The sequence below is a fragment of the Branchiostoma belcheri genome, unplaced genomic scaffold (assembly GCF_001625305.1).
Source record: "Branchiostoma belcheri isolate BF01 breed outbred unplaced genomic scaffold, Haploidv18h27 scaffold59, whole genome shotgun sequence".
Classification (NCBI taxonomy): Eukaryota; Metazoa; Chordata; class Leptocardii; order Amphioxiformes; family Branchiostomatidae; genus Branchiostoma; species Branchiostoma belcheri.
In genome coordinates this window covers 1,862,218-1,887,257 of record NW_017804231.1, presented here as the reverse complement: position 1 = coordinate 1,887,257, position 25,040 = coordinate 1,862,218, and the positions used below count along the sequence as shown (strand labels likewise).

General features: G+C 40.9%; 2 protein-coding genes across 2 annotated transcripts in view; one reads left to right on the top strand and one right to left on the bottom strand.

Annotated features, from left to right (window-relative positions):
• Nucleotides 1-874: 874 nt before the first annotated feature.
• Nucleotides 875-19,496, bottom strand: LOC109482115 (homocysteine-responsive endoplasmic reticulum-resident ubiquitin-like domain member 2 protein). Its single transcript, XM_019784807.1, has 11 exons — nucleotides 19,172-19,496; nucleotides 13,234-13,949; nucleotides 12,763-12,874; nucleotides 6,733-6,962; nucleotides 5,926-6,003; nucleotides 5,362-5,463; nucleotides 5,065-5,195; nucleotides 4,575-4,706; nucleotides 3,866-4,177; nucleotides 3,627-3,723; nucleotides 875-3,490 (listed from the first exon to the last, which is right to left on the bottom strand). Exons 1-11 carry the CDS (start codon nucleotides 19,335-19,337, stop codon nucleotides 3,317-3,319), a joined length of 2,250 nt encoding a protein of 749 aa, XP_019640366.1. The 5' UTR covers nucleotides 19,338-19,496; the 3' UTR covers nucleotides 875-3,316.
• A 431-nt stretch (nucleotides 19,497-19,927) lies between these two features.
• LOC109482138 (CCR4-NOT transcription complex subunit 10-like) overlaps nucleotides 19,928-25,040 on the top strand; it is a 12,518-nt gene continuing 7,405 nt past the window's right edge. Inside the window, exons 1-10 of the mRNA XM_019784837.1 lie at nucleotides 19,928-19,961; nucleotides 20,539-20,765; nucleotides 21,180-21,272; nucleotides 21,592-21,742; nucleotides 22,013-22,074; nucleotides 22,340-22,459; nucleotides 22,753-22,920; nucleotides 23,338-23,485; nucleotides 23,902-24,009; nucleotides 24,364-24,566. Coding sequence (XP_019640396.1) covers nucleotides 20,577-20,765; nucleotides 21,180-21,272; nucleotides 21,592-21,742; nucleotides 22,013-22,074; nucleotides 22,340-22,459; nucleotides 22,753-22,920; nucleotides 23,338-23,485; nucleotides 23,902-24,009; nucleotides 24,364-24,566 — 1,242 coding nt within the window. The 5' untranslated portion in view covers nucleotides 19,928-19,961; nucleotides 20,539-20,576. The remainder of the gene's footprint in view (nucleotides 19,962-20,538; nucleotides 20,766-21,179; nucleotides 21,273-21,591; nucleotides 21,743-22,012; nucleotides 22,075-22,339; nucleotides 22,460-22,752; nucleotides 22,921-23,337; nucleotides 23,486-23,901; nucleotides 24,010-24,363; nucleotides 24,567-25,040) is intronic.

Below are 25,040 nucleotides of genomic sequence, written 5' to 3'. Positions count from 1 at the left end.
GGTCAACTGGTGCTGTTGCAGCTTTTCCTACGTACCTGAAACGAATCCCTGATGAAAAACGGGCCTTGATGCTGAATCTGGTGCCGGATTTTTCTGAAAATATCGCCTTGGACCACACAAAGCTGCGAACTCAAGAAGCCTAGGCTACAGACTGCACAGCGTCCCGCCTGAACAAACTAAAGTGACCGCAGAACACAGTATCCATCCGCGATTCAAATTTCAAGAACCCAGTGGGAGTAGAAAATAGTGCCTATACTCGATAGAGAGTTACAAAATCATAGATGATTATCCGATTATGAGCTGTGCATTGAGATATGTATTCCCCATGAGGATGGTGAAAACCGACTTTTCTAATAGAATAGTGAACTGTACTTCTAGGTCTTCTAGCGACCGCAGAACACAGGTATTCATCCGCGGTTCAAGATCTGAGTCGACCAAGCAGAATTTTGGTGGTCTTTGGTGGCTGCAAGACACGAGATATATTACCTACAGGCTGAATACACTTGTCAAAGATAAAAAAAAAAATAGTCGCAGCTGACCATATTTGGAGGACAATGACCTGCCAAAAACAACACAGACTCCACCACAGACCGTTCGGCACCAAAGATATGAAAATTCCTACTGCAGTACCAAGGTCAATCACCAGGGGCCCAACTTCACCCCACACACCCACTTGCCAAATATCATCGCATGTCCTCCGATAGATCTTGAGATATACACCAAAACATTATCCAGATTGTCAGTACCAACCATTTTCATGGAGAGTAACTCAGTTTAGGAAAGCCAAATGTCTCATGCCCAATTTAGTGAACAATGTATCAAATCTACATACTCACTGTATAAGCATTGAAAAAAAAACCCAGTGACTCAGTGGTAAAGCTGTGGGATTTATTTCATAAGAGCAACACTTTCATGATGTTAGCATTTCCACTACCACAATGTACTGTGTGTTCCACTTGCATCCACCTCTTCAATATAATGTAGATCTTGCGTTTCAAAATTCAGGTACAGGCAAAAGTCTGGTGACCAAGTTTTGATTTGAACAATCTCACCAATATATAATTTTATACACTTCATATGACACTTCGATATTTTCAATGCAGTACCTTTATTCAGTTGATATTGAATCTATCGATTCCAAAACCTTATTTTGCACATTCTTATGGCAAGATATCAAAACGTTTCATGTGCAATATTATTATTGTAACAAGGTATTTTTGGCTGCCTTGTTTAGTTAGTACAGTACATTTTGTTTGCTCTTTTGTACCCATATTTGCAAGATGAAGCCTCTGCATTAAAGTCATCATTTCAGTTGAGAAAGGCAAAGAAAGAAGTAACTGTTCAAACTTAAAACATTAAATAAAAGGAAAAAATAAAGACATCAAATTAACGACGAAAAAATGGCTCTGACCTGAGGCATGGCCATACAAACAATACAGAAAGGAATAAGAAATCATATGATTATCTACAAATATACAATAATAATACATGTGGCTATACATTTAATATCTGCAATTATAGGATACATGTATACATTATTCATAATAATGTTCTTCTGTACACAGTTTTAAGTCCTGCGTCCTTTCATGGACTTTAAAAGATATTCTGTAACTTGCTTAAAAAGCTCTTGGGAGAATTTTGTTGTGTTGAATCTAAAGTTTTAACTTTAAACTTGCTTATTGGGTGTCTCTTGTTCTTACACTTAAATTATTCATCAATTTTGTATTCAAATGGTGTTAGAATTCATTATAATGGTAAAGTTTAGCTCTGATCCAAAACCATCTTCCTGCCACTTTGGATTCACTCCTGATGTCATCCACTTCCGACTTCCAGAGAGTCAGTGAGTGGATCATTTATCTGACGAATGTTGATTAGTCTGACAGAAAATTTCATGGTGACTCTGAGGTGTTGGATCAAAACTAAACGTCACCATTATAATCTTGAATTCAGTTAGGTAGTCCCATCAGTCAAATAGACCTGTTCTCCAAGGGCACCCAAGGAAGGTTATCAGAATACAAACTTAGGAGGTAATACATAGCGTGAGTGACATAAAACATAATTGTACATGTTATACTTCCACACGAGTATTCACCATCACACAGCTAGTAAGGTTGTTCCTTTGCATCGTCCATATTGCTTTGTCATGGCTTCTCCAAAAAAAAAACAACAACACACAAATGGCCTTGACATCCGCCGATTACTTCCTTTTCCTTGCAAACCACAAACCTACGGATTTACCACCGACTAATCAATACATTACCACCACCTATTTAGTACCCTTTAGCACACTGAAGTAGCCGTTAAGCTTACTGATTGCCTATTGGCTATGTGGATAGGCAACTCAGTCCCTTAGGCAGCCTTGAGAAGGTTAAAACAATGCCTTAATTTTTTACGATACTTTCGAGTAAGGCACTTCAGAGAGTGGTAGACAACAAACACATGTAAACATACTTTCATTTCCACACTTTATATCTTGGGTTGGCAAAAGCTCCTTAGCGATTGGAAGAACAAAAACTGAAAGGGACCCAAACTAGAATTAGCCAATATACAACATGACATCCCTAGGTTGATTCTTAACACTGTAAAACAGAGAAATACTAGGGGTAAAGGATGTCAAGTTTTTCTGGTAATTGTTTTGTTTTACACATCTCTTTACTCGTAACACTGTGTTGTCTGTACAAATTTTAAGATCACTTATTGCAGCCTCCTTTACAGTAAGATCACAGGAGGCACACCGATTCTTTGAAATATGCAAATGTAGGAGGACCAAGTGTCTGTAACTATCTACCACACATGTAAGTGTTCTGCAGGAATTTGTGTTAGCTATGTTACAAAGTTACAACTGTCTTGTATTGACTGTTTGCACTTATGATGTACATGAAAGTATTGTGCACCTTGTTGGGTGGTAATAGTATAACTTGGAAGTTGCCAGGTAAATTTGAATTTGTAGAGGTAATAATACAATCACGTAATTATGACATAAGTACAGACTGTGATGCATACAAAACAGTGCTCTGGCCAGCCTGACATTTTATTTCTGTCATCTCAATGTTGTTTGATGGAATTTCATGTTGAGAACCGAATGCGAATGGGGGTAAATTTTGCTGGTAGACTAAGCTTAGTTGAATGACATCTCATCTTTACTACACTGATTTTTTTTGACGAATTGGGCAAAATTCTGTTAAATGACAGAAAGGCTGGCTAGAACACTGAAACAAAAGCAAATCTACAGGCCTGACTCTCCCACACTGACTAGACCGATCAGCTGTGACATCACGTGCAAATGAAGAACCGTCAGACAGGACGGCCAGCTGTCTCAGTTGAGATTGACGGGGGGAGGCTGTTGCGGAATGAGGGAAGTGAAGAATGTGGAAAGGAAGGTCCATGCTGTCAGTAACATGCCGGGTTGTTGGATGGGCGGTGGTTCCGCTGGGGTGTCTGTCTCGTCTTCCGTCCCGCTTCCTTCGCCATTTTCGTCCTCCGCTTGGTCCTGATTGGACACACAATATTTGAAAGCATTAGTTTAAAGCTGCATCATGTAACATTAGGATGATACAAAAAGTTTCTTTACAAAGTAAGTTGAATCAACCCTACTCCATTGCAAATATGTGACATTCAGGACGTACCTGGTTTTCTGCCCTGGCCTCATTTCTCGCTGGAGCCTCGACGACCGGTTCCCTCGGCGGTTGTCTCCTCCGAACTCTGAACCAGCCTGCCTGGAACCTGCCAGATGTGAAATCAACATGCATTTTAGTCAATAAAAGCACAAGCCTTTCTTCTGACAATCTAAAATAACAATGTCAAATGTCTACAATTTAAGAGAAAAGTAAAAAAAATGTTAAGGCAACACGTGAAAAATGCTTACAAGTAAACGAGTGTCAGTCCGACGAGGAGTAGCACGAATCTGGAGGTTGTTGAGTAAAAGTACACGATACTCAGCAGGACCGCCGCGCGGCTCAACGTGTACAGCCAGTCCAGCCAATCACGGTTCCCCTCTTCATCATCATCGTCGTCCATCACCATCCCGCCCTGCGCGTTCATCCGGACGTTCTCCGGCCTCTGGTTGGCTGGCTGGTTGGGCACTATGTTCTGATTGGCTACTGCTACAGGCTGTTGGACCTGCGCAGCTGCCATTGGTGCCGCTGTGGTCGTAGGTAAACCTCCATATTGCTGAGCACTGTAGAAAAAAAAAAGGTTTGGATTTCAGTGGTAGAAATACGTTATTTCACTATTCTGCCATATTGCAGAAAATGTCAGAACATTTTCTTCTGCAATTTGGAAATACTTTCTGGATTACCCACCCATTGCGTATACAAAATTGCACGTTGGCAAACATTTTACATGCAATGCACTGTCTATACTTATATGTTGGCAATGCGCTGTGTCTACTGTCCATACTTACAGCTGCATGTAAGCCATGTGCTGTGCGTACTGTCCATACTTACAGCTGCATGTAAGCCATGTGCTGTGCGTACTGTCCATACTTACAGCTGCATGTAAGCCATGTGCTGTGCGTACTGTCTATACTTACAGCTGCATGTAAGCCATGTGCTGTGCGTACTGTTCATACTTACAGCTGCATGTAAGCCATGTGCTGTGCGTACTGTCCATACATCTGCATCCAATAGGCCTGCTGAGGGTTGATGGGATAGCCAGCGGTGGTTGTCATGGGAACCTGTGCTCCTGCTCCGTACTGTTGCATCATACTGGGAGATAAAAACACTGGTGTTGAGACTCAGCATTTATTACTCCAACATTTTGTGGAATCTTTTGGATGATAACTTTAATGCCATTCTGTTATTTGGCAGACAAAATTGATAACTAATAATTTATGAAAAAAACAAGAAGTAGGTCAAATCATGGCATTGAAAAATACACTACGCATATATCAGAGGATGATCGCAAAGTTTTGCGGACTCAGTTTGTCATTTGACAGTCACAGGAACCAAGCATGACAAACATGAATTGTGACACTGCATACACCAAAGGAAAGTAGGTCATTAACCCTGATATTAACCATTATATTTCAGCTAGACGAAGTATTAGTGTTTGAGTTGGCCGTACCTGTACATGTAGTAAGCCTGATGGGAGTGGTAAGGGCTGGCAGGTGTCGCAGGTGCGCCCCTGTGTCTCAAGCCACCTGCATCAGGTGCTGACGTCTGGCTCACACTGCCTGGTGCTACGGAAGGTGGGACCTACAAAGAGACAGATACGTAATATGACTAAGCAATAATGATACAATAAGTTATTAGTAACATATGCATATAACCAAATAACAAAGACAGATACTGGCTAGAACACTGTCGCCCGTACTAGACCACGACTTTTCAAGCAGTCAGAAAAACAACTACATCTCCTTACCATTTCTGTGGGAAGAGTTCTGGAGATCTGCTCGTAGGAAGCACTTTCAGCAGACGTAGGGGCGCAGACCAGGTGTACTGTGTGGGTCGATGTCTCCTCATACTGCGGGGTGGGGAGGGGGGCAAACGGTTAGAAAACTTGAAATGCTTTTTCTGCATACTTGCACTGGTGAAAATTACCTGAACCAGACAAATTTTACCCGCAGTTCACTCAGAATTCAGTATGGCTCATGCTAAAAACTGTGCAGAAACCATGGTGCTTTAATCAATTTTTGTGGTACATCATCATCATCGGTCGGCTGCTGCGCAATGCCAGTACATAAGTAAACACTGATATCAGACACAGCGCTATTTTGGATAATATATTCCAGATATTTTATGTAGTACTTTGTAAGTCCAGAGCACACAACGGAAAACCAGCACACAATTCGTTGTTGCTAACACAGCCAACATTTCCGAATTGTCTGCTATGTTCTGTCAGATATAATATCAAACCTTCTTCCTGTATATAGAGCATTTTACTTAACATCAAATCTGTCTTGATAAAATCCAGATACAAACTCACCTGTCTTAGCACATCTTTCAACAGGTGGTGATCCTCCAGGAGTTTTCCTGAATAGATCAGTCGTTGTTGTTGCTCAGTCTGAAAAAATGTACAAAATCTTGTTCACAAACATCTACAATGTAGACATTTTAAAGAAAAACAATACTGTGAGCAGACCATCTGACAAGATATGTTACAGATAATTTGATCATTGTATACAATAATTATATTTATAGTAACAGAAGTTCAGAAATTTCTAAATATGATAAGTGAAATTTAAAATGCTGTAGATTCATACTTAGATCTACAAGGATAACAAAAATTTGAGTACTAGCCACGATATTAACAACAGAAATTCAAACATACTTTATCAGGTAATATGACAGAAACTGAGGAACTTCAAATATGAGAATGATAACAAAAATTTGAATGTAAAAGAACTTCATGAAACAAACAAAACATCATACAAGGTAACTTTCTCCCCCCCCTTTATTTTTTTTAATGGAACAGTCCAAATGTGGACTTCAGTTATGTAACTAGTACTACATGTAGCTCCTCTAATATAATAAATAACCTAGTACCGGTCATATGATATTGTTGTTTGTACACATTTCTACCTACGTAGTCGGTAGAATCTATAAAATTATTCATAAATCATTTTGTTTTGATCACATAATTTTGGTCAAATACTCAGCACAAAAAAGAACTTAATAGCAGTAGATATCGTTTCTCGTTGGGGTATCATCAACAAACATAAATTGACTCTTGTCACCGAAACTTTGCAACAAAAATGGACAGATTTTTTTTCAGTTATATCAGTTGACTTACCGGTTTACTTGGGTACACTTCGGCTAGATGTGACTTGAGTTTTTTGACCGTCCATCCGAGAACACACTCCACGGTTTGGTCGTGATATCTCTGGTTTGGTGCCTTGATGACCAGAGTGACCGATGCATCCAGCCCTTCCAGTTCCATGTCGTGGTCAGTTTTCTGGGATCTTGCCGTCGTCTTTTCGTTCACAGACGCCACTTTAAGGTCGGAGGAGTCTTGGGACACCACTGGGAAGGGGTCTGACGGCTTGTCGTTGGTGGAAACCCTTCAGAAATTGTAGATTCCGAACAAGGAAAGTTGTCTTCGTACGCAAGATCGTCAGTTGTTACCACAGTTGCATTTTTGACCGAACGATTTCCTCGAAGAAAACCGAATAATTTAGCGCCTTTTCTCGGAAATCAAACGAAGCTGCTTCCTTGCTCAGGACCTAGACATCCATCTAGACTACCCAAGCCCGAGTAAAATGGTCTGGGTTCGGAAATTTTGAGAAAAAATTGATTTTTCTAGAGGAGTCGGCTCTGATGTGGCAAACATGGACGGCTGGGTGGATGTGTCTGCTGTTGGGTGACGTCATCATGAGGAATTTCCCCTGATCATGTGTGCCTCTCTGATTGGTCAAACATGGAGGTCAAAGGTTGCTTCCCGCGAAACATGGATGATGAAATTCCATAACAAAAACAAACATACCATACGTTTCTGTTACATCTTTGTGATAATACATGTACTAATATCTAGTGCATAGTACGGTACAAAAGAAATGCTTTCAACGCAATAGAAACTTGTTGGTCAAAGTCTATTTGAAACATGATTTTGGGCGACACCAAAATATCATTTTCATCACTAACGTTACCCAAAAATTAAATCCTCATCGTTTCCCGAAATAGCTTTCTTGTTACAGTCATGACCATGGATATGCTTAATCTCCAAAAAGATATATTTCGTTGATGTCTTTAATTGTTAATGAGTGTTCATGATTAATAATGATGAATATACATGCAATTAGAGCCTGGTATGCAGTACCACTACCGGCCGCTAAAAGGCGTTTTACGAAATTCGACTAGATTTAAATTTAATACGGGAACCGTGACCGTAGTACCTATCTCTACCTTTCCCTTTACCAAATCTCTGAAATTTCTGGCTATGTTGGTATCATATGTGTGTATAATATGCACTCCTAACTTTCTCTTTTCCTAAGAAAAATTAATTACCTTCGCCAAGATGGTTGTATTTTCGGTGGTGTTCGTGTGTGTGTATCTGTGTCTGCACGTAAAACACGATATTACTCGAGAAGGCTCAGGCCACATTGATAGTGTGGAAGGACCCTAACGTTCTTTTTTCCTCGTTCCATATGTATTTTTGGCACTACGTCGTTGCTGCGTTGCATGCAGACGGAAGAGCTCTTCAAGCCCTTCGCGTTGGCAGTGGCGCTATTTGTTGCTATAGTTACACACGCTTATGTGAGCTATTTTCGGTCCCCTCTGCTTCTTAACGGATCTAATACAGCATTGACCTAATCCTAAGCTCGCAGCTTGTACTGCTTGTAACCTTTGCGTGTGCATTATAGGTCGGGAAGTAGATTTCATGGCCATACCAAATCTCTTGTAAGGCCATGTTGATTTGATTATATGGATGGCATCGTCTAGGAACAGCAAACTATGCGAGGGTGCGAATAAAAAAAGTTACCCTCATTAAAAAATTTATGTGGTCATGAAGGTTGAACAAATGACTAAAAACACAAAGCATGGATGGAAAATGATAAGACTCTTAATTTTCATTTCTTCACATTTTCTTTTTTCTTCTCTTCCTATGGAATTGATTTTGGCATCCCATGACATAAGTATTGTTTTCCAATATTGCTATCTACGGCATATATTTGCTCATGTTGCTGTTGATTTGTACGGTTTACTGTATTGTCAAATTTTTTTTTTTTGGAAATGGACGACGAAAATTCATTCGCACATGGATGTCATCCATAAAATCAAATCGACATGGCCTTACGATCCAGGTTTCCTAGTAAACGTTAACATATGAACCTCTTAACATTATCATTCTCCCTGCCGCCCTTCGAAATATAGAATATTTCAAATTAACTTCAACCTGCAGAATACTAAGACATGGTTGACTTTCAAACGCCACACGCTAGGTCATTTCAAAATGTGTGCTGACTGCCAAGCAATCATTGAAGGACAATTTTATAACCCAGATCTTTGATAATTCCCAAACACGTCCTTGATTTGTTACGAAGCATATTAGTTTCGGCTGGAGGGCAATTTTGCTGCTCCTGAATCAATCTACCATTCAGGATTTGATATTACCTTTTAATATGTGCACCCCTGGGAGCTTCAGGCACAGACATGCGTGTACACTGAATGCCTATGATTATGGAGATTACTAGTACTATGCTGCATGTAGAAGGATTCGTAGGAAATGTAGCAGATCATTAGTTGCCTGCCACGGTATAAATAGGCATGAACAACATTCAGGGATATATTGTGATATATTGCAATGTTTTAATTCATCTGTACAAGTACATTTGTACACATATATCTGATCATGATTTTTCCTGTTTGCCATTCAATACATGTAGGCACTGCAATTTCTCTATAACTGATATTTCAGGCAATATAATAGATGTAAAAGATGTCATACGCAAAGCCCTACAAAACAGCTGCAAACAGAGATAACATTGACACAGATGCTGAGACTCTAGGCAGTCTAGCCGTGGTGACTAAGGAAGACTCTTACATATATGCTGTATATACTTATTTCTCGGCCATGGAAGAAAATCACCCTTTCTTCCTCCATAGTCCATCTCTCAGGAGGAAGTTCCATGCTGAAGGCTTCTTTCCTAGAACTACATCACTTTGGAACAAGCTTCCTTGTCAATGTTTCCCACACTGGTACAACCATAAACATCTGCACAACCATGGACATCTGTCTTTACAGTCCCTTAATTTAAATCAAAACATATGAGTGGATCACATGAGCCTTGTTTTGAGGTGAAAATTGAAGTAAATGCATAAACAAAAATATACAGCATGTATGTATATCTGTACATATATAAATACAGATACAATAATAACAATGGAAAGCAACCAGTACATAGGACAGACAAAACAATAACAATGGAAAGCAATCAGTACCAAGGACAGATACAATAACAACATTGAAAATAAAACAACCAGTACCTTCCTAATGTCACCAAAGAATAACAACAGAAATGATACTAATACATTTTAATTGAGAATGTGCTGTCATATCTGTGATTGTTATTATATTTTGCAGTGTGTCCTTTGTCAGTAGATTCTTTGATGTTTGTATGAATGAGTATGTACAGTCACAATTTGCAGCATTTCCCTTGTCATCTGATTCTTGTCTACACATTATACAAGACTTCTTGCATACAAAAATATCTGAGAACTACCAACTGCAAGTTCAGTCTACGAATGGTGGCTACATTTCTTTGTTCCAGATCACGACATTCAGGTTCATCAGACTCAGTTCTTGGATGTTATTCCGAGTCGGGCCAGGTTTAGGGAAACCAGTACTCACCCTTAGTCGGAACATAAGGGTTCTGAAACATGGGGCTGTCTGGACATAGGGCTGGCAAAAGATAGGACTGTTGCTGTGAATCACACCAGTACAATCTTGATAGCACCAGTACAATCTAGATTCTAATAACAAATGCAACATGTAGGAAATTTACCGGCATTTGCAGGCCATTCGTGGACTATCAAGATCTGTAACAGCCAACGTAGCTGCTGGCAGACTTACAAATCACACCACTGCCTTTTTCTAAGGACCATGATTGCACTTTTGTATGTTTTTATCAGTGGAGAGATGAACAGGACATGTCTAGCTGCATTGGCAAGATAAGGTCAAACGTGAGTTGACTCTATGGTAAGCGCAAGCGCACAAAACACAAAGATATACCCAGTATATAAACCAGCCTAGTATGTTGATGTCATGGCTCCTACCATAGCTTCTGGAGGTATCAGAGGGTGCCTAGGTCTGTTTTTTTCCCTCACATTGAATTTGTTTTCTGAAAAAATCTGAGAACCAACAAATCAAATTGGTGTGGCCTTGAATATATGAAAATTCAAATACAAAGCTCTCTTCTACCTTCAGGCACAAGCATTAACCTCCATTAACGTGGTGATCTACCACTACCAGGTGATCTCTATCTGGGACATTGAAGTGTTATTAAAGAGATCACTAGTGTAGCACCCCCAGGTATGCACAGTTTAGATTATGCAGGAGTACAGTGCATTGGAGACCTCTCTAGATGCATATTTTTAGGCTGGCCGGATATAAGTTTTATTGGTAGATGTAATTAATATATTTGAGTCAGGAATCAGAATAATGGCACAAATTCACTCAAAGGTAAAATGTCAGTCACCAAAATGTTTTTTGAAAATACAATGTACACAACTGGTCCCTCATAAGGTCCTTATATAGAAGACTGACCACATCTATGTACTTTCTTTACACATTTTGAGCTAATATAAAACCACCATTAAGAAGTCAAGATAAAAACAGAGGATAGGGAGAAAAACTAGCATCTTAATACAATTTCAGCCTTCTTCCTGATATTTTACAGGTAATCCTATTTTTCTAAATTCTGAGACCCGACAAGTGAATGCATTGGCATGGCCTAAGTTGATTTTGTGGGTTGTACAGCCGAGAGCCTGAACTACTTACCCTACATCTCAACTGACAGAATGCCCCTAGTACCTCTATTTATCAAAATATTACCAAAATGCTCTTTGCACAAAAATATTCTACTCTATACATGATGCTCTTTTTAGAGGAAAGCTAGCATTGTGGATCCTGGACAATGCTGCTTGAAAATTGTGGATGATAATTTTGGCATTAAAAAAACACCATATTTTCTGTTGTACTACAGGTTGATTCACGATTGAATACCTTGGTTTATTTCAAGACACTTTCAAATATAATTCATAAATAGGTGCGGTATTTGTAATGAATATATCATTGTGTACTTTGTAAAAGTTTCATGTCAAAGGTTGATTGTCAAGAATAAAAATTACCATAGCTCAAATTTTTCTAAAAATCATCCCTACAGCAAAGAATAAACATCATATAGGTTATCAAGGTAACTCTAAATCAGTGTTAAGGTTTTTCGTTAAGTTTTATTCACCAAAACAACAGAATTCTCTTAATTCTCCTTCTTTGCTGATGAGATATACATTTGGTTTGGCACTGTTTGTGACAAATTCTAAAAACGAAAACTGAAATTGTGATGCAACATTTTGTAGGTTTGCAACAGTACGTAAATAAAAGCAACAAATATCGTTCAACACTGGCCTCATTGTATGGTACAGATTTGGCCCCAGCTCCACAACACAGAGTTACATCTGGAATCCCTGTTCTGGCAAACTCCAAGTCTAACACTTGACACATCGAGTGTACTGCTTTTTCGAAGGCTGGCAGAATGACAGTAGTCAATATATGTGAGAACGAGAGTCAGTCAAAGTTCATAATGCCCCGCTAAACACACCGCGATCTGCCGACACAGCTCTGTATCGATGTCCCTCTGGAACAGACATGACAGGCTCGTGGTAGAGATCACGGCCTTTAGCGGCCTCAGCGCGATGCTCTTTCTCCGGATGAGGCTCTTCTTCCTGCGCGGGTTTACCGGACGCATGTAATCCTCCAGGTGGACCCCGTCGGTCAGGTCGCAGAACACGATGCCTTTGTTGTGAAGGCTGTTCTTTCTGCTTTCGATAATGCAGCTTCCTGCTAGTGTGACTGAAAAAGGGTCAAAATGTTACAGTAACAACATGATTCATGGTCGTAGCATGATTCGATTATCTTTATGGTCAAATTAGTTTTTGTTTTTGTAGCATCTGTAATGTACATGCTTGGTTGATGTATTCTAATTATGAATATTCAGTATAGAAAGGCCTGATTTCAAGTGAATCAAAGGCAGACTAATTATAATATGTATGAATCTCTAGCTCTATGACCAATCAGCAAAGTGGAGCTTGGGACATTCAGTATTACCTGCAAAGTTCTCGGTATCATGGGAGAGTGCCTGCATGTAGTCGTGTAATGCCTTGAGAAGTTTGTCGGAACCGTAACATCCGTCATCACCTGACAGTGCGTTAAGGTTCACCTGGCCAAGAAAACAGGTAAACATGTCAAGACTACATTGTTAAAGACTTTTGTGTATTGTTAAGAAAGACATATGTATTGTTTCTGGGATTTTTTAAATGAAAAGTAAATATGAAGCGCTAGGCTGTAGGGCAAAAATACAGGTCTAGGCATCATATGATAGCCCAAAATTCTAGGATAGGAGCCATGAAGTCAACATACCAGGGTGGTTTGTCTGAACAAAACTACTCCATTGATATAGAAAAACTGTAACAGCTGCCCTTAGTTACTGATATCACATGCAACTACATTTTTACTTACTATGTATCAATGATCTGAGGTAACAAAATCATAGGTATAACAGTTATTGTTATGCCTTACCTTAACAATCCCATACTTTGCAAGCTCAATTCCCTTCAGATCTTCTTCCTCTAGCACAAAAAGTACCACAGTTTTGACAGGTCTTCTTGGCTTAAAGTCCAGCTCCCCAAAAAACGACTGCACCCTCCCCCAGATTAGATCCGGTATGCCACATGACACGTCGACAGTCACCACACGCTCCGTCTGATGAAAGTAGTCCAGAAACGCCTTCACGCTGCTCTGGTACAGCTCATGTCTCCGCCGTGTCCGTGACGTGTCCATTTCGTCCGTCTGCTGCTGGTCCACCTCCGGCATGTTCTCCGCCTGTTTCTTCTTACACAGGGCCTCCTCCACCTGCTTCAGCACGCGGTCCTCAGGAATGGCGAGGTTCAGGGCAAAGGCACAGGGGTGGTGCTCCTCGAATTCCTCCATCTCAGCCGTGCAGTCCTTCATGAAGCTCTTCACCTTCAGGAGAAACTTCAGGTTTGGCACCATGTCGATCAGGAAGTGTTTCTCCGAGTCGGCGAATATCCGGTCGCCCATGAGCTTGAGGACCCAGTCCAGGGTGAGGTGGGAGGGGTCCTCGCGCAGCAGGCTGGACATGCCCTGGGTGTTCCGCACGTCGATCGCGTGCGAGACCCGCTTCGGCAGCTGGTGGAGGATGAGGTCCTCCGCCGACAGGAGGATGAACCCGTACATCTGGATCAGACGGTCGATGATGATGCCCTTCCTCGAACCTGCATTGGAAAAAGAAAGGGGTATACATGTGTGTTGATAGAGTACACCATTTGCAAAAATGCAAGCCTTTTGGGGCATCCTTAAATCCAATAACTTCAAGAGTTAAGGAATGGCAGCAAATGTCAGAATATCAGACAGATTTCCTCATCCAAAATCACCCTGAAATTTCATTGGATGCCTTTCCTTTAAACAAGGAAAACCGCCCCCTATTGAAGTGATGCACGATGCTTTTCCTATGGGCCAATTGAGTGCCATGTCTCTTCAATAGGACTTTCATTTCCTACAAAGCTCCTTAATATGCAGGGGTTTGACACGTGAGCCTCCCCTGTGTGTACATATGACTCGAGCCACAATGACCCCCGTGAAGGATGAACACAACCCGTGAACATAACTTGTCTGTTAGGGACTCGAACCCCCGACCTCTGCATCTATCAAAGTCTACAGACCCAGACAATCATAATTGAATATGGATTGAAGAGCACGAGGCATATTATTATCAATGGATAGCCGCATGCCCTTATAATATGAGTGCTTATAACAAGGTTATAATATGGTTAATGATTACAAATCGTTCAATTAGCCAAGCCTTAATCATATTACCAGCAGGTGGAGGAGACATGATTTTATTACATATAATATTCCAGCCTTTTGAGATTTAAAGGCTACTTGCTTAAGCATTGTATGTGACCTCAATTTAAGGTAGCTTCCCACTGTAGGAAAATACCTTACTTGACTAGTCTGCGGACCTTAAAAGGACACTGCACGTATTTTTTTGTGATTGGCCAATGTTTTGCAGGTTATTGAGCTCGAGCTGCATCCAATCATGTGACAGGATAAATTTTCAGGCAAAAATAACACACTTTCTTGATTTATGTGGGTGACATCAAATTTTTAATGGGGCCCCCTGCACTAGCTAGCCCAAAGATTTTATTTATGGATGGCACCCATGATGCTATGCTTGACTGTCTGGTGATTTTGAAAATTCAGTGACCTTCTACTAAGTTATAGATATCAACAAATTTGACTGGAGGTCACTGACAGCGTGACGCCAGGTGTTAGAAGTAATTCAGCTAAAATAGCCCTGAGGGAAGATTCAAGAACTACATAACCACAACATAGTGCAGGGTTCAGAATTTATACCCACTCTTGCCCCGCAAGTCACGTTTTTTGTGCATGACTTGTGGGAGATGCTGGGTTGCCGGGCGCTCAAGTTTATTTTTCTGCCTACAAAGCGACCTTTATAAGGTTTTGATGCAGCGGCCTGGCTGATGGCTTCTGAAATAAACTATGTCCCGCCTCAGCCTAGCCTGGTTGCCATCCGATTTGTAAGGGGGCTCCTTACACTTGTTTTACAGGCTGGCAAGAGCACGAGGCCAGCAACAGCCCTTTACAAATTGGATAGCCTCTGCCAGCATGCGAGTGATCTCTTTACAGACAGCCTGCCATCTAAAATAAACAACCTACTAGTATCATGTTGCAAAGTTGAAACATGTAGATATGGTATATTATCTTTTCACACATATATGCTCAGGAAAGAGCTGCCAGAAAAAAAATTGATTTTACCGCTATTCATCTTTCTGCTGCTGAAGCAAATCTGTAATCATGTGTCATAATTGGCTTACGCTAAAAATAGACTCTCACTAGCAGTTGTTAATCCAGTACGTTTCTGTCCTTCGATTCACTAGAAATTGATTGTGTGGAGTTGTGAATAGAGCTCTGAGGGAGTCAGGACTTCAAACCCAGGGCTAAAAATACCTGCCGGCAACATGTAATTTGCTGAACATTTCACAACTCTTCAGGAAGATGAAAATAGCAGGCGTTGCGTTATGAGTCACAAATTGGCCTGGTGGTTAGGGTTGTTGAATCAGAGGATCTGAATGTTCTGGGTTTCAAATCACTGGCACTGTGTTATGCCATAGGAATTAACACCTCTTTGTTTACTTCACTCAGGTGAGGAAATACAATGTAGCACTAGGTATAATACATTGAGTGGTTCAATTTACCTTACAGTCTAGTCTCAGGGTAGACATCTTGAAAAGGTGATGTCAATCCCTCCACTATTAAAAGTATTATGGTAAATTTTGATAAATAGATAAATTAGCTCATTACATATAATCAGGTATTGCAATAGTTGAGTAGGGCAGCCATAACCATTGTGTTTATAGCTTTTATGTTTTCCAAATTGTAGGTGAGATTTAATGACTCGTAATATTTGCACTATTTTAGACTGCACATGGCCTATGACGACTGCAACTTGTTTTCAAGTGTGTGGTCAAAAATGTTTTTTGATGATAAATAGCAAGAAATCTTGATGGAATCGGACAGTTTGCCATTGATTTTGACAGCATCTTTGCGCAATGTAAAATTGCAACAACTGGGTCACTTTGGATCAATGGGGCAGTCTAATGTAACCTGGGTGGAAATTTGCTGTGATTTCTTGTTCTGAATGTTCAGTTTTGACTGTCGGCGTATGTTCCCTGCACAATAATGATAATAATACATATTAAATGTAATAGTGTATAATGTAATAGATGAACACAACTTCAAATATTTTGCTGACCCAATTAAGTTGCAAACACCTGCCCAGAAATTAACAAGACTGCTTCCAGCTGTTGCACGTTTGTCTTTTTCTTGTGCCATTTGAAGTTGAATAGCTTTTGTTACTTCAAACACACTGACAGATACAGAAAAGGCTGTGTGCAGCTGTTGATAGTCGGAAGCAACGTTACATCAAAAGGGGAACTTTCATCATCATCATTGCGCATAAGGCCATAATTTTATGGATGACATGGATGGCGCAGGGCAAATAAAAAAAGATTCCGGCCAAAAATAAAAATGCTGCTAAAAACAGGAATACAAAGCTGGTATTGTGAATTTGCGGTAGTACAAAGTGACTTTTACGACAAGCCGGCACATGCTGGCCTTTTGCAGAATTTATGAATCGGCACTGTCCCTGGCTACCATGGACTTTGGAGTATGTCACCCAGACAAGAGGACGTGATCTTTTCGGAAGAAGTGATCTTTTTTCTTTTTTGAGAACAAGTGAAATCAATGCACGCGTGGATGGCACATTAAACACAGGACCTCCGGCTTTACATCCTATCCAAGAGGACGTCCCTAACTGAAGATAGGTACACATTTACACCTGAGTCAAGTGAAGAAATAGGTGTAAAGTGCCTTTCCATTAAATCCTACATCCCTAGATTCGTAGACAGGCTTTGCATTTCATCCCTTTCAACGTTGCAGGGATCTTCATCACAGCTAGACGACCCCCGTTGTCCAGGCTACAAGCCCTATGTGACGTTAAATGGCCTGTATGCCCTTTTCCCCAAGGAGTGGGCAAGCGGATTTAATTTCTCGTGACGTAGTTTCAATTAATTCCTTGCAAGGTAGCAACATCTTTTTTTAGGTAAAGTAAAACATCCCTCTGTGTAATTCGTGGGCGACCCTTGATTTTAGCGTAAAGTAGTGCAGAAAATTCTTACGCAACCTTGACCAAACATATCCACTAAAAACGGGGATAAATCTGAGTTTCGCACAGGCGCAGTACGCTTTGCAGATGTGTACATTTACAGTTGGTTTGGATACCATGCTATCTTTGAACTGCAGATCAGAGCAAGAAGGTGTTTAATGTATCCGGTTGGTATCAGGTAGTTTCTTACTGGAATTCTTATTCTAACACTGGACGGTTCTGAAATTTCGATACTGGGGATTTTCTACTGTTTTTCCTCTGTTTGTGGTCAATTAATCAAACACTGCCACAACAAGTGTATGTTCCAGTTTTCGTGTTGTAGCACCATGTGGTGCTTTATCGATTTTTATGACAACTATGAGATACATGAAAATCTCCCTGCATAATTGATTTTATAACCTGTTGATTTTTTTTCTGTGACAAATGATTGTAGAAAGGACCGATACGATACAAACATCTGACACATGGTGGGTTTTCTTTGTGTACCAAAGACTTATTGAATTGAAACACAGGTTCCAATCAATTTCTCAGCTTATGGTTGCACACTGAGCAACCTTTAGCATTATTTTAAATATCTTGGGAGCCTAGTGCTTCTATGTCAAAGGATTCATTTTTCCGGCATGGATACGACATTTCAAAATAATAGACAGGGACAGAGGCACCGGGCTCCAGTCTTGTTAGTGTGTTATTCAGTACCAAGGACAGGAACACCAGTGTTGTCATTCAGCACCATCTCCCATATTGCGTCATGTTACAAAAACTTCATTTTTTTCAGAAATTGGCTTCCCTTAATGAAGTTCCTAGGCATCCTGTATTCACAAGGCCAGGTTGCGTCAAGGAAAATTTGGTTGCCCTGAGGCAACCTGCACTGCAAAATGTTCCCTTTACAAACAGCTGCAAGATCTGACCTTTGATTACTGGTGTCTATGGCAACACAGCAACCATACATATCCTGGGGGATTTTTATCCTTTATTCCAAACATGCAGGATAGTGAAGAATAATAGCATTACAGATAGTCCTTTTGATCTTTTAGAAGGATATTCATGCCTGTGGCCAGGATTTTGCTGGGGGGGGGGGGGTCTCCTTACTATACACCAGCTTCCTGTCCGGGGCATACACATCTGTGGTGAAAAAATGTAATGATTTTTTTTATATTTGACTAAAAACATGGATTAAGCTTTATATACTACTAGTAATATCCAAGCAGATCCTCTGGGGCAAAGGGAGTTTATGCTGGCAGTACATTTGTATTACAAATCGTAACGAGTAGAGTAGAAACTTCGGTCGGGTAGGACTGCTGTCCAGTATTAGATGAACATTTAGAATACGTGGGCAAGAGTATGAAATTCGATACCCACCTAGGCAGAGACGTGTGTTCTATTAGTGGTGGGCTAATCAACTCATGACGTACTATTACTGATATCAAAGCTCCTACAGGCGTAACACCCCCACCGGGACCGGGGGCGGCCTGTTGAGCTGCCAGTAAAAAAGCCTGCTCCAACCACGATAAACTGTGAACCAGGCAAGATACAGCCTGGCCAATTTGATACTGTCTTTGCAGCCACCAAAAGAGCTGCCTGGAGATTAAACCGTGGCGACTATGATTAAAGGGAGTCTGTTTTATTTTGCCGTATATACCGGCACCAAGAGACCACGTCTAGCGATATATTAGACGTTAAACAAGGACAACAACAACAACCAAGGTAGAGGCTGCACATCTTGGACCGAAAGACCAAAAAACAGCTCACCAGGTCCGCCGAAGATGAAGACGATCCTGGGCTCGTCGCCCTGCAGAGGCTTGACCGCGGGGCCCACGCGGATGCTGACCTTCGGCCGGCGGAAGATCCTCCGGGCCCGCTCCCGCTCGCTCCCGCTGCCGTCTCGTACGTACCCCCGGCTGGGCGAGCAGCCCATGGCCCACCGGGGCGAGGCACCACCGTTAATACGCGGTGCTCAGCTCGCCCTCCCTGCAGCTATCCTCTCTGAAAACCCGCTCAGAAAAAGATGAAGCGGCACGGCGGGGGAATCAAACGCGCACCGCAAGCCTGGCCTCCCCGCGCTCCAAATGAAAACAACACTGATATGATGAAAGTGAAAGTAAAGACGCACATGGCATGATGGGAAGATTTGGACGATTCCTTTCACTTTTTTCTCTTAATTACCCATGATCGCTCGCGGCTCGGCTTATGCAAAGGAAAGATATCATATTTTGAGTCATGGAAAATATATGGACAAATTATACATATCAGAGTCATATCAAGTCCACTTTCAATTTATTTTTTACGTAATTTTTTTTCAAAAATTGGAAATAAGGTGGTTAGGAATGGTATAAAATCACGTCAAATTAGCGTATTCTTGTCATATCATTTTCCTTATCAACCATCCTATAGATTTATGATATGAAATTTTACAGCGGTAAAATTTGATAAATCAGGATGGATAAAAGTGGTTCCCCCCGTATTGAAGAAATGGTTCCTTCCCTCACGCACGCGCTCTTCGTCCATCCAATATGGCTGCCGAGCGGTAAAAGTTCGCAAGGTTTGTGTCTTTTTTGTCGAAATTTCATTCATTTTCTACACATACGAAAAAATTGTCGTATAAACTAGCCTATAACATATTTGCTTATGTCTTTGTAATGTGAATAATTGAGAAAACTCTCCGTCTACTGGTATAAAAAGGCTGCTACCGCAAGCACATGCACAGTGCAGTGCAGTGGCGGTTGACTTGGCCAGAAAAAATTATAAAGAAACTGCAAGTGTATAAAAACGTTTGCAAATAGGACAGTGTACCTAAAATATAAGGCACAGGAACATTTTTCAGCTAGAGGACCGGACCTGTGCCAAAACATGTTTGGTCAATATTTATCATACATAACTAATATAAGTTAATGATAACTTGATATGTAATCAACTGTATTTTTGGTGCTTAACGCTTATTTATAACGTTCTAAAATTATGTGAAAACTATAAATTCGTCATCTTTTACTAAATTATTCTTATTCAATTGTATAATATTTCTAGTTTGCAATCTAAAACCAACCTCATGTCAAAATTGTAAAAAAAAATTGTCATGTTTAAGATGTACAAAGGTCTAAAACAGATGTTCCCAATCGCAGGAGTATTTAGGAAGTATGTGAAAGGCGCTACAGACAAGATGGCGGAATCTTCAGACAAACCGGAAGAGACCGCCGAGACCACGGAGACAGTCCCGAGTGTGGCTGTTATCACGGACGAGGAAAGAGAGCTTGCTGGGAAAGCCTTGCTGCAGTTTGAGTCAGGGAAGTACGACGCAGCGTTGAACACCATCAGCAGACTAGAGGAGACACGGCCTAGTGATCACAAGGTTGGTTTATTTGTTTGTTTGTTTGTTATACACCTGATAAGCCACATACACGGCACACTAGAGTTGTGTACCTATACATTGTAACCTACTAGTAAACATTACAAATTTCAAGTACAGGTACAGGTAGTACACAGGTTTAGGTTCAGGCTTGGACCTGAACTGTACCTAAACAATTTGACAAATCAACATGTTCTTCTTAACTTCTTCAATAACAACACTTACAGAAACTTGACAGTTAAGGGTAAGTTTTTGTTTCTAGAGAATTCTCAGACAAAACATGGACATTTTAACTAAGACATTTGCACCTAATCGGAGCCATTTTCTTGGTACATATGAAATTTCAGCTTCTTACAGTAATAGCTAGTGTGTCAGGGGTAATTTGTATTGAACTTCCTCCCTTGTATTGCCCAACAGGTCCTTCATAACAGAGCAGTGGTGGAGTTCCACAAGTCCAACTGCACCAAAACTGACGAGTTCAGACAGCGGCTACAGACGGTATGCTCACAGGTAAGGCCTAGGAAATAAAATATTGTGTTAATGGTTTCCCGACCGACCCTAGCAAAAAACCCACCGACATCGACACTGGGTCAAAGGTATCTGGCAAATGACACTCAACTTTGTCAGGGGCCAACATCGTTTACCAGATACTTTTGACCCAGAGTTGACGTCACACTTCAGAGAAGCCACGTGACAAGTCTCACTAGTCTATTGAAGAAGATAGGAGTAACCAGTTAAAAGTTCTTGGTGAGAACAATCTCTTGTGTTGGAACAAAAGTTTTAAGTTTAAACATGAAAGAACATATCGTTTTTGTTGTTTTTTTTTTAGATCAGTATCAAAGTAAATGACCTGGATGGCCTGGAGGATGTGGACAATGGTGTGCTGTATTATAACCAGGCCGTGGTGAGGTTCCACACCAGGCAGTTTCAGGAGGCAGCAAACATCCTGGAGAAACTCTTCCAGTTCATCGAACCTCTCGGTAAACTTTCTTCTCACATCACGTGCATATTACTTCAAGGTGCTTTCTTTGTAATACATGTATTTGGACAATTCTTTTAGTTTTCTGGCCTTTTTTTTTCCTGTAGCTAGTCCAGGGCTCTTTAGCCGGCACCCATTTTTCTATCAATTGCAGGAACTTTTTGGTGTGTGACAGAAAAATTTGTGGGTGTGTACATGTAAATGTAGTTTGTATAAAGTTCAGTCTATTTTACTGTTTCTAAATTTCCTTCCATTTTTAACTCCATTTCAGAAGAGACTCTTGCCAGGAAGATTTGTATGGTCCTGATTGATCTGTATCTACTCACATATCAGGTAAGGTGAAGTTAACCTTCTTCCTACTGAGATTGCCCTCTGGCACCAAGTTTGAGTTCTTTGTAGGCTTAGAAAGGTTAAAAGGTTCTACCACATTTAAATAATTCACTTCTCATTTTGGGCACGTCTGGGGGGGGACTCGGGGGAGGATGTGCCCATATACTGCTTTTACAGTTTTACTTGCCCCAGCAATAAAGATAGACAGAGACATAAACAGACCTTTTCTTTGAATTCTGCTAACAAACTAGCTTTCTGTCACTCCCAGGCTGAGAAAGCACTACACATGGTCAGTTACTTCGACAAGATGCTCTTCGATCCCCCAAGTGCTGGGAAAAGCAAGGAGGGAGCCCAAGACAAAGACAAGGAGAAAGACAAGGCACCAGAGGTAAGGAGTTTGTTTTAATTGCCAGGCATGGTCCTGTAAAGTGTAAGGTTGCTAGCTAGTACCAAACACTTAACCATATTCATTGCATTGCAGTCAGGGTTATGCTTTAGATGTAAAGTGTTAGAAAAGAAAAATATCTTACAGCACAATACATGTATTATAATTTTTGAGAATAATGTATGATAATGTTAATGAATGATGTATACATGAACAAAGCATTATTGTTGATATGCAAGAACATTGTTCACAAATATCAAAAGAAAATAAGTGTTGTTTTTTCATTGTTTGATCAGAGCGGAGCCTCGCTTGCCGCCACCAAGGAGACGACAGTTGAGACCGTGTCGCCGAACGAAGAGTTTCGCCCGCTCCTGCACCAGTACAAGGCGCGCTGCTGTCTGCTGGCCAAGTCTATCAAGGCCTGTAAGAGAGAGATCAAGGCAGTCATCAACACACAGGGCATGGTGGGCAACTCTGTATGATACTGTAGCTTCTAGAGCTGTGTACTGGTACTGTGTACTGGTACTGTCCCACAATAATTGATTTGGTACAGTGACAAAGCTGGATTTTTAAAGTCAATTTTCAGGGTATTCTTTTAATTGACGCAGTAAGTTGAATCCCATAGCAATTACTGTGAGGAAAAATGCGATGCGATGCGAGTTGTTTGTTTTCTTCTGAAGGTCGGTTCTAGAGCGGTACCTCACGAAGCTTGTCTTTGGGCTATTTCAACCACTTCAAATATGAATTGATGACGAAAATGTGCTAAGAAATGCCTGTGAATGTCAATATCAGGCAGATTTCCTCATCCAGAAATTTTTCTTTGGTTGGCTGCCTTGGAATTGCATTGGATACCTTTAAATCTGTTGGTTTTACAATTTCAGACGAGCACTACCATCTTCTTGAAAGCAAACTTTGAGTATCTGCGACACAACTACCGGAAAGCTGTCAAACTCCTGAGCAGTATACCTGACGCACCGCGTATGATAGAGCTGGGAGAATGGATTCCTGTGATGTTTTATAACAACCTAGGTGAGCTGGAGTTATAATGACCATGTGGACTAGTCATTCAATGTACTTGAGTAAGGCCTAGGAAAATCAATGGTATTTTTCCAAGCACAGCATTTTCTTAGCATACTATACACAAAGTATTTAATTTCACTGCAGGGGACTAAAGTATAGTTTTTGGATCATCTATGTGTGTGTGTGTGTGTCTGTGCGTGTGCGTGGATGTGTGTGTGTTTCTTACGGTTCCTGATTTTGTACATTTGGAAAGTTAAATTAATATTTTTTTAACATACAGGATGAATTCTCACATTCTGTATTCTTCATTAACCGTACTATTCATACATGTAGCATTTGCAGAGACCACCCTGCAATGCAGTTCCTTTGTCAGGCACTAGGGGGTGCATTTTTTACTTACCTGCATGTTCCATCACCTTTCCCAGGCTGTATACACTTCTACATGAAGAAGTACAACCTGGGAGCCTTCTACTTCAAGAAGGCCATGCAGGAGAACGACAACAGGGCCCAACAGCTGCCCAAACGTGAACCAGGTTTGTGCCTGAAAATCTAGATGCTTAAATCTGTTACATGTACAATTCAAAATAGCAGAACACAGTTTTTCAATGTAATGTAGCCAGCTGCCACCATGCTGCACCAAGGGGCAGTTATACTGGGTATGCAAGTACAGATACAGAAGCTGGTGTGTTATGCCAAGGTGCGGTTATACCAGCTATACAGATACAGATACAGAAGCTGGTGTGTTATGCTGAGGGGCAGTTGTACCAGCTAAACAGATACAGATATAGAAGCTGGTGTATTATGTCAAGGAGTGGTTATACCAGCTATGCAGATTCATGTACAGAAATAGCATTTTAAAACCTCCTCCAAACTTGTGTGGTTTGCAGGACAAGTGTTATCTGGGCGACCACTGCACACCCTGGCCACCAACAAGCACTACGAGCTGCTGTACAACGCGGGGGTACAGCTGCTGCACGCCGGCCGACCGCTCGCCGCATTCGACTGTCTGATCGAGTCGGTCCAGGTCTACCACTCCAACCCACGCCTCTGGTTACGCATCGCAGAGTGCTGCATCGCTGCAAACCAAGAGGTGAGGGCAGGTTTTTTTAAATGTTTACTGAAGGAAAACGTATTGTTTTTGCTACGTTTCCTCTTCTTCTCCAAACCAAAATGGTCAATGACCTGAACCTGAATGTCTGTTACCATGGTAACTAGTGTTGGATTATATCATGTTGCAATTTTATAGCAAGAGGGATTTAGACTCCTGTCTGACCATATACATGTATATGAATGTTATAAGCCACTGCTCGTATGACAGATGTTTACTCTCACCTCTCGAATAAAAGTACCCCCTGGAATAGAAGTACCCCCCGGACAAATCTTCAAAATCTAATAAAAGTACCCCCTGGAATAAAAGTACCCCCCGGAAAATTTAAAAATTGACATGTAAGCAACGTCTATGCTCCAAAAATGTGTTCTCATGGTGTATATATATATATGTGTACGTCTGTATGACCTTGTCACTTGCAATTATTGACAGGTCCTGAATAAACATACCCCCTTG